Source organism: Tiliqua scincoides, chromosome 2 (assembly GCF_035046505.1).
Source record: "Tiliqua scincoides isolate rTilSci1 chromosome 2, rTilSci1.hap2, whole genome shotgun sequence".
NCBI lineage: Eukaryota > Metazoa > Chordata > Lepidosauria > Squamata > Scincidae > Tiliqua > Tiliqua scincoides.
In genome coordinates, this window is record NC_089822.1 from 246,609,537 (window position 1) to 246,618,991 (window position 9,455).

General features: G+C 43.3%; 1 protein-coding gene across 1 annotated transcript in view; it reads left to right on the forward strand.

Moving 5' to 3' along the window:
• ARIH2 (ariadne RBR E3 ubiquitin protein ligase 2) overlaps positions 1 to 8,214 on the forward strand; it is a 44,248-nt gene extending 36,034 nt beyond the window's left edge. The window contains exons 12-15 of the mRNA XM_066616712.1: positions 57 to 200; positions 769 to 837; positions 2,408 to 2,491; positions 4,269 to 8,214. Of these exons, the coding sequence (XP_066472809.1) occupies positions 57 to 200; positions 769 to 837; positions 2,408 to 2,491; positions 4,269 to 4,340 (369 nt within the window). The 3' untranslated portion in view covers positions 4,341 to 8,214. The remainder of the gene's footprint in view (positions 1 to 56; positions 201 to 768; positions 838 to 2,407; positions 2,492 to 4,268) is intronic.
• Positions 8,215 to 9,455: the final 1,241 nt, after the last annotated feature.

A 9,455-nucleotide genomic window follows, 5' to 3' on the forward strand; every position in this document is an offset into this window, starting at 1 on the left:
TTTCTCAAAAAAATGTGTACTTGTAGTTTCTCATGCCTCTCTCTTTACTTCTGCAGTGGGAAAACCACAACAAGAGCTTACAGCTGGAGGCACAGACATACCAGCGAATTCAAGAGAAAATACAAGAAAGAGTGATGAACAATCTGGGAACGTGGATAGACTGGCAGTATCTCCAGAATGCCGCAAAACTACTCGCTAAGGTGAGTGTTGCTTTGATCAGTATGCAAAAGGCAGGGTTTAACAGGAACAGATGCTCATGGCTTGTGTTGCTGTGGGATACTACTCCTAATCCTGAGAATTTAAATGGTAACCAGGCACCTGCTGTAAACAGCAAGCTATTACAAAGGAAGTTGCTGTTTTGAAGGACACAGCTCAAGGTATGGATTGTAGGTTAGAGGGTGGGTTATTTGTATCCTGCCGAACGTCTTTGAAGCTGTTGTGAAAAAGGATATTTGGCACCTTTCATTTTTTTTAAATGCAGCCGCCTGAAGCTCTGGGGCAAGTACCACAAATCCTGGAAAGCTCATCCTGGCTTGCAGTTCATGTTGCATCACGTACCAACTTCTCCCACCATGTCCTGTAAAAACATTACACAGCTTGTTGGGTGAAATATAGTTGCTGGAAGTGGGCATTGTTTTCTAGATTTTAGATTATTACAAACTAATGCTGATGATAGTCAGTTGTCCCCAATACTTGGAGAAGACCCAAGAATGTAATGGCAGACAGGCATCATGAAAGCAACATCTCTATCTGTCTTTTTTCTTCCAGTGTCGTTACACGCTACAGTACACATATCCATATGCCTACTACATGGAATCTGGCTCCAGGAAGAAACTGGTAAGACACTTTTCTGTATCTTTCGTGTCAGCTAAAGACTCCAGATGGGAGACCACTTGGATCTTCCTGTACATAAGCAATTCTGAGCTATGCAGAGCAAGAGTGGAGTATCAATAAAATACATTGATTATGATCAGTATCTTTGCAGAAGGGAGGATCGCTCATGCAAACATAATAACTTGTGCAATCCCCCAGTCGGTCTTCTCTTCATGAGTAGACACTTCTGTCAGTACACTTTATTTTTACTCAGACACAAAATGAATTACTTTAGGTGGATAAAAAATGAAGTCAGTGCCACCCATTTTCTGTATAGATTTGCTGCTAAAGTAGATGTGGGAGCAAGCAGTTTAATTTTTTTGTGGATTTTGGTGCTTTCCAAAGTTAGAAATGCAGAAAGTGGTGTTATGTGTGCTTATTCAAAATTTACAATACAGTTATAATAGCTTAAAAGCATACAGTCATTACCCATGCACCACCCCATTAAATAATTTTTTTCAGATTTTGGATTTTGTTATTTACAAAAATGAGCAGTGCAGAAAGTGGTGTTAAGTGTTTTTATTTCATTATCACGGTTTTCACTCACTTCTAGTTATAAGCTTTAACTGTCCAAAGTTACTGTTTTGTAAATGCACTGTTAAGCCCTAAAGGTGAATTAATGTAGTCCTATAAAATATAATAAATGTGTCTGTCACATTTCTTGCTTCCTTTTTGGAGTGTGAAAGGTTTTTAACAACTTACAAAAGTTTTTTTTTTAAAAAAATCCCTAAACCCAAGCCATCTACAGAATAATTCTTAATGAATTCTTCCAGATAATCAAAGTGAAGTGGAGGATGAGAGTGGGTGATCCAGTAGTAGTGCCTGGGTCTGGGGGGGGCCTTCTTCTAAGCCTGGTTCTGGGCCTTCCCCCTTGAACAATCTGAGAGGGACCCCCTTTTTGAGAACTTGGTTGCAGAGGGACAGGCGCCCTCCGAGTTCCTCTTGCTTTTCTCAACTGGAATGATCAGGGAAAGGAAGAGGAGCAGTTGGAGGACACCTCCTCCTCAGCACTCTGGTGATGCTAAGGAAGGGGCACCCAAGCAACATCTTCTCTCATCCTTCCTGTCCATTAGTGGACTTCCTTGGAAAGCCCCTGCATCATTGCAGGGATCCCAGTTATAAAAGGGAAGGGTGAAACAAGGTGGCAACAGTGTAAATTGCTTGGCTGAGTGACTTGTGCTGCCATTGCCTTTGTTGGGAGGGGGGCTTCAGAGGATGGGAGGATGGCTTGTTGGTCTGGTTTCTGATTCCACTCCTGAACTGATCCAAGACTGCAACTAGGTTTTATCTTCAGCAGTGTTCTGGTGCTCAGGTCATTACATACTTGGTGTGCTAACTTGGCCCTCTGACTACTGGAGCCTATTGAGTGCATCTCAGTTTTGGTTTGCTCCCCCCCCCCCATATTACTTTGAAGTACCTTCTAGAGGTGGCAGCAGCAACTGTCTTGGTGCATCAGATTTAGGGTGAAATGAGTGGGGTAAAATTTTTTCCATATTGGTTCTCCCAACAATCTGCTGTGTTTTGTTGTTTCCAGTTTGAATACCAACAGGCTCAGCTGGAAGCAGAAATAGAAAATCTTTCATGGAAGGTGGAGAGAGCAGACAGTTATGACAGAGGGGTGAGTAATTTCAGTTTGTTCAACATGTGGCAGTCAGGACGTTAGTCAGAGCACATTACAGTGGTGCTCTTTGAGCTCCACTGGCTCCCAATATGTTTCTGGGCGCAGTTCAGGGGGCTGGTTATTACATGTAAAGCGCTGTATGGCTTGGGACCTGGGTATTGGAAGGGAAAACTTCTTCCATTGACTGTTTGAGGCTCTACTCTGTGTTCTACAACCTGCTAAGGTGCAGTTGGGAATTCAGGAAAGGGCTTCCTTTGTGGCAGCTCACTAACTGTAGAATAGCCTGCACTTAAGACCATAAGAAGAGCCCTGCTGGATCAGGCCAAAGGCCCATCTAGTCCAGCTTCTCTTGAAACCCAGCTGACTTCCCACCTGGAAGCAGGCAGTAAAGACTTTTTTTTCATTTGGCCTTTATCAGTTGATAAAGTTGATCATTTGGCCTTTATCAGTTTGCTGTTTTATACACATAACTTAATTTCATTGCTCTCATTGTTTGGTATTTGTGCTTGTTTTGTTTGTGGTGCTTCATTTTGTTTTAATAGTTGAGTTGTTGAAGTACATTTAATGAAGTTGTAAGCTACTTTGGTGAGCCCTTCATTGGGGTAGAAAGGCAGTCTACATATCTGAAATAAATATGTTGTGCTCTCAACCACTTCATCTTCCCATGAATGAGCTTATAAAAAGGGCTCAGGCAAACCTCGGTAGAAGCAGAAAAATTTATTAATTAATTTTAAATATCCCACCTTGCATCTCATAAAATGGGACACTCAAGGTTGCTAACAATAGTGGAGGAGGAAATATCACTCCTGGGTTCCTTGAAGTCCTCTTTCAGCATTTGCATTTTGAATTGCTGGCGGAAAATGCTTATGTGTTTGGGGGATTAATCTTGGAAACCATTATGGCTTTAGTCTTGCTGTTTGCACTTAAATTAAATCAGACTTCTCTAGAGGCTACTAGCTAGGAGTCATATCCTATCTTTCTTTGATGCAAAAACTGCCTCATCTTGCACAGATTTTTCTGAACAAAGTAAAGAGAAATCTGATTCTACCACAGTAGAGTCCTGTTTGTGTGACCGAAATGGAACTGATAGGTGGTCGGATCACCAAAAATTTTGGCTAATGTGGAACCTGTTGCTTCTGGAGGGGGTGGGGGAGGATTTGACACAAATTGCTAAATGGCAGCCTTATTCAAGAAACTCCACTGGCTGGGAAAAGACACTGATGTTAAACTTAACAAATATCCCCCCCAATTAACAGTGATGTTTTTATACTCCTCATTAAGTTGTCCTTGTATGACAGTGTTAAACAGAACAAACTAAATTCGAGGAGGAGAGCATAAAGATGCAGGCAAAGCAGTTAGCACATGACTCATTCAAGACTTCTGCTTTGCTAAGCAGCAAAATTACTCTGCGCAAACCTTTGGCTTTTGCACCCCCTCTTCCCCCCCACTGCAGCTTACTGCATGCAGACTAACTACCCCACCAGCCCACTCTAGTCGCTTATCACATGCTGTGCTGTCTTTTTCATGTGAATGCGCCAGAGCAACCAATCCCTGTGCAAGCGAGGTGTCTGCCAAGCAGTCAGTGCTGGCCTGTTCTTGGGGTGGTGTACATGGGGGGTGGTGGTATGTGATGCACTGACAGATAAAACAGCAGTGGGAGAGGGCAAAATAGTATGCATGCACATGGAGGGCACACCACTGGCTACGTCAAATAAAGTGGAATGTCGGATAACTGGGACTCTACTGTGCCTCTTTTTTCCTTTTCCCTACCTAGGACTTGGAGAACCAGATGCACATAGCTGAGCAGAGGAGGAGGACCCTGCTGAAAGACTTCCATGATACATAAAGTAGCAGGAGAAGTCGGCGCAGGGGTGAGAGCAAAGAGCAAGGTGGCGGTGAGAACGGTGACAGAAGAGAGATGAGAAACTGGCACCAACCCCTCCACAGAGAAGGGCTGAGGACAATACTGCACCCTCCCCTTGTCCACCAGACATCAGATAGCACCACAGCTTAGGCTTCTGTTTTTCTTCTCTCTTTCTGCTTTTCATTTCTGCCAGACTAGAGGCTGGAGTTCAGATTGGCACCTTTTTCCTGGGACGTTCTCCTCCCAGCTCTTGGATTGTTCTGGGTGGGAGTTCTGTTTTTATTTTTATTTTCCTGAATGGCTGTTAATAGTGTTAGATGAATACAAACTTACGTAATTTTCAACGGTTGTACCATTATACAAAATGAACCCTAGAATAACACAACCCCCTTTTTAAAAATAAATTGGAATTGGAGTGTGTTTCCTTTTTAATAAGCTGCTTGTAAACTTCAATGGCTGCTTCTCTTCTCTACTCCCCCAAATCCTCTTTTGCCACTGAAGGTTATGAAATAGCCCAACTATCTTTCTACTAGCATCTCTTCTGTGCACTTCTTGTATCGCTTGCCCTGTGACTGCATGAGACAAACAGTGCCTAGGCCAGGAGACAACAACAGTGGCCAAGGATCAGCATTCAACTGAGTGGCTCTGTCTCCTATTCTTTTCTGGCTATGCAGGGACAATAGGACAAAGCTCAGGGCAACGTTGGAAACACTTATGATCTTGCAACTCCATATTTATGAAGTTGTCTTCTGCATGGATTTGTTTTGCTTTGCTTTATTTCTCTGGATTATTCCCTTCTGCCAAAATTAAAATGCTTGAGGGGTCATGGGAGCACAATCTCAGCTCTTGGTAGCATAATATCAAGCACTGATTTTGCTTGAGAGCAATAGAGCAAGCTGTGTTCCAGTCCATGCCTTGCATAGTTGTGCAACTGAATCATGCACAATCTGATCCTTTACATGGCTGCAAGGTAATATATCGAGCTTGATCCCTCTTGCTCTGACAACACCAAACTTCCCCATTGTGTAGTGAGGTGAAGTTGTTACCCTGAATGTGATTCTTTATCAAAATCTTGGCATCTGAAGAAATCCTCAGAAACATGTGTCACCAGCAAACTTACACCACTGCCTTGAAGACTTCTCCATTGCTGGCTGAAAAACAACCAGTACAATTGGCAGCAGTGGTGCACATGAGTATCAAAGTTCATAGGTTGGCTTACTTTGATGGCAACCCTGACCTCCTGAATGTGTTGGATGTCACCACTTCCTCCATTCATGTTACCAAGAGGCTACTTCAAAGTAATCATGTACAAACTGCTGTATAAGGTGTGTATATAGGCCAACATGCCTGGCCTTACAAATAATTCACATAATGGGAAGACAGAGCAGCTGGTTTCTTTCCTGAAATTGCTCTGATTTTTGGTTTTCTTGTCACAATTTTGGTCAATAATGTTGCACTGAGCTTTTCTTTGTGCCTGACTTTTTGGATTTGACAAACTGATATAGGATCAGAATTGACATAGGATTGTTGTTGTTCTGTGCTTATGGCACCTGCCTTCTGGCCTTTGTGGGAATGATTTTGTTCGTGTATGGGGTTTTGTCCTAACTCTTGGGACAGACTGCCATGCCACCCCTTCCCTCTTCAGCTGCTACTACTACCTCACGCACTCCACAGAAAAATATACCAGCCACCTGCTTGTTCCCTTTAGTAAACAGCCCTAGGACCTTTTTAGTAGGATCCTTTCGTAGCCAAATTAAGCAAGTAGAGCTTTGTGGAGGAGATACTAGGATAAGCCTAACTGCCTAGTGGAGGAGAAAGAAATATCCTCATCCCCACCAAATATTCTCTCCTCTTGCTTCCCTGCTCTGTTCACCCTCTTTTCTTTTTATTGATCTTTTATAGCTCTCTTTTACCTGATACAGCATGATGACCTCATCAGGCGTGCTCCTTTTTAACCCATGTCTTTCTGGTACCCTACTGAGCACTGGAAGCAGGGATTATGTGATTGTTTTCTCTTGGCTGTTGATGTTTTCATTTCTCTGCATGAAGTCCACATCCGGGCCTTGATATATAGAAACAGATGAGAATCTTTTAGTATGTGCAAAAAGGGATAGTTCAGTGTGTGCATTGATTTCCTACAGGGTATGTTAACATTCAGCCCATTGTTGGTTTGAGATGTAGTGCAAAATGTACAGGATAGCAGATAAAGTATTCACCACCTGACAGTTGGATAAAGATCAGCCTCTTGATAGGAGATCTGCCAGAGAGTACAGCTTTTGACTACTTAGTTTCTGCTTCTGAATGCTTGCCTGATCTCATTTGCTTACTCATTGCTCTGCCTTGGAAGGAAATGAGCATATGTAATATTTTCAAGTTGAAGTCTGAGCAGTCTGGCTTATTGAGCTGTAGATCAGAACTGTCCAGCGCAAAAAGCATTTTGTGAAACTTGTCATATCTGACCTCCCCAGTTGCAACTGTCTAAAGTCGATAGTATCCATAAGGTTGAATGATAGCAAAATCCACAGTTTTCAGTGTTAAAGATGAACTTCTAAACTTGTAGCCTCCACAGTTTGACAACTAGATCAAATGGTTGTATCCAACCTCATCAATCGCTTTTAAATGTGGTGTTTACACCCTGTGTCGTATCGAAAGCTAAGAGTTGCCACCCAGTTTAGAAGAAGTAATGTCCATTTATATGGACTACTGTTATTTAGTCGCAGTTAGTTGACAGACCAGCATACAGATAAAAATCCTTTTCCAGTATTTCCTGTTTTAGAATTTCATGGTGCTCAGATTTTGCCATTGCACAGGCTATGATCTACAAATGAGTCCCTTTTTTTTTATTCTGGAAAAAGAGGCTAGTGTCTTTGCAGCATTATCCTAGAGGAAAACTCAAGATTCCTCATTCTTAGGAAATGCTGCACCTCTGTATCAAGCTGGTTGGGGTGATGAGAATGCAATTAAGAATAAATGATATCTGAGCCCAATGTACACCACATCTTTGTGGTTGCAGGTAAACATTTTCTACTTATGAGCATTTGTCTTCCTCTTTCTGCAGTGCTTGAACTAAGCCAACCTGGCAGCTGTTTTTCATCTTTCATCCTCATGCTTTCTGAATATGGGCTGGGATCACTTTTGACTCCAATGCTCATCTTACTTTGGCTTGGCTTACAGTTAGTATGCCTCAGTTCTCTTTATAAAGAAATACAGAACAGCTACGGCTATACTTTTGCACCAACTTCTAGATAGTGAACACTGGAGGCTTTCAGATAACACAAAATACTGTTGGTCAGTAGAATTTGGTGTGGCTGACAAGCTTGCATAGAGACACTAAAAGAAGTGGTTCTGATAGGAGGGAATTCCTCTAACCAATGTTATACTTGCTCTCTGATAACACTCCTTTCTCCTGCAGTGGTGACTTGAGTTTTCTGTTGACAACTTAAACTGCATGTCAGCTGTTCTGCACAGTGTGCCATGCTAGTGCTACAGGAAGGAATGGAGACTTGTATCCATAGTATTGCACTGTCTCAATTCATTTTAAAATTGTTGGATTTTTTAAAATCTTCATTTCTCAATAGCTTTTTTCTAGAAGCTCTAATGTGCTCACTCAAGTCTGAACTGTTCCAAGTTTTCAGGTAGTAGCTTTCTGCTATGGGAGCTTTTTTTTATTATGCAGATTGCTACATACATTATCATGGCTGCCTTTGCTCTGTCCCTCACTGAGTTATGGGGGGAAGCAATCTCAAGAAAACTGCCAACACTTTTCTGGAATCAGGAGGGGATGGGGCAAAGGAAAGAGCACTTGAGGTCCCCCTAATTGTTTATTTGAAATAAATTGTGAATTTCTAATTTTAAACATGTGCTGTGTCTTATTTTCCTACCAGTTGTCAAATTTCCCCATGAGAAAGGGGCAAGGAAAGAAGGGGAATGCTTAGTTTCTAAAGTGGTTGGAGCAGGCCTAGCACTGGGAACAGCTGTCTTTCAACCTTTCAGTGTTACCCACTATCTGTACTTCTGTTCCAGAGAAGGAGGGGTCACAACCCACATCCTTGGCTGTGCCACTCCTGTGTCTTTCAAATCTACTGTTGGGATAGGACAAGAGTGGCCAGCCTTTCAACTTGAGGGCTCCTGGGCCTTTGTAATAAATATGTACATGTTAGGCCTAGGTTAGCATGTGGAGCCTGAACCAAACTAAGTCAGTAACGGAGAAGTGGCTAGCAGTTCCTAGCTGCAAGAATGTGAGTAAACAAACAAAAAGATTGTTGTCTCTCCTTTGCTGGCCAGAAAGGACAAACAACAAGAATTACAACCCATTGGAATGTAGCACCTTTGCAGACACAAAGGTGCCCTATCAAGCTGATAAAGTGCAGCTGTGGATCTCCAGTTGGGAGGGGTAAGAACTAGGAGGACTAGCAAGCAGACCTGGGAGTAAGGCCCATTGACTATAATGGGACTTACTTCTGAGTAGACATGCACAGGAGTGGGTTCTTGGACTGAAATCCTATCCACACTTAACCTGGGAGTAAGGCCCATGGACTGTAATGGGACTTAGTCCTGAGTAGTTATGCATAGGACTGGGCTGTAGGCAAGTAGCCTCCTTGCCCACAGCCTCCATTGGCGTCCTGGGGTGGGAAAAGTGTTCTATGCAGCTAGAAAAGGCTCTGGAGCCACCTCACTGTGGTTCCTTTTAGGGGAAGAAAGTGGAACTGCGCACGTGCTCAGACCGCATGTGCATCAAAACAAAGCAGCACGTGAGCTGTCTAGCGTGCCCTTATCAAACATGGCTCCAGTTCCCGCCTCATTTAAAGGATGCCCTTCCTCAAGATGGCGCCCTGCTTTGTTGCTCTAAAGCGGGTGGGGGGGGGCAAAGTTGCCAGCAAGTAAAATGGCGTCGGTCGGTCTCCTGTCAAGCGGAGCGATGATGCCCTTTCTTAAGATGGCGTCCCATGCCATTGCTCCAGAGCGGGTGGGCGGGGCAAAGCTGCCAGCAAGTAGAATGGCGTCGGTAGGCCAGTCGTTCGGTCTCCTTCCGTCCGCGCGCCCCATTCGTCATGCGCGGTGACGTCGTGCCAACCGCCTTGCGTAACGGAGAGGCTC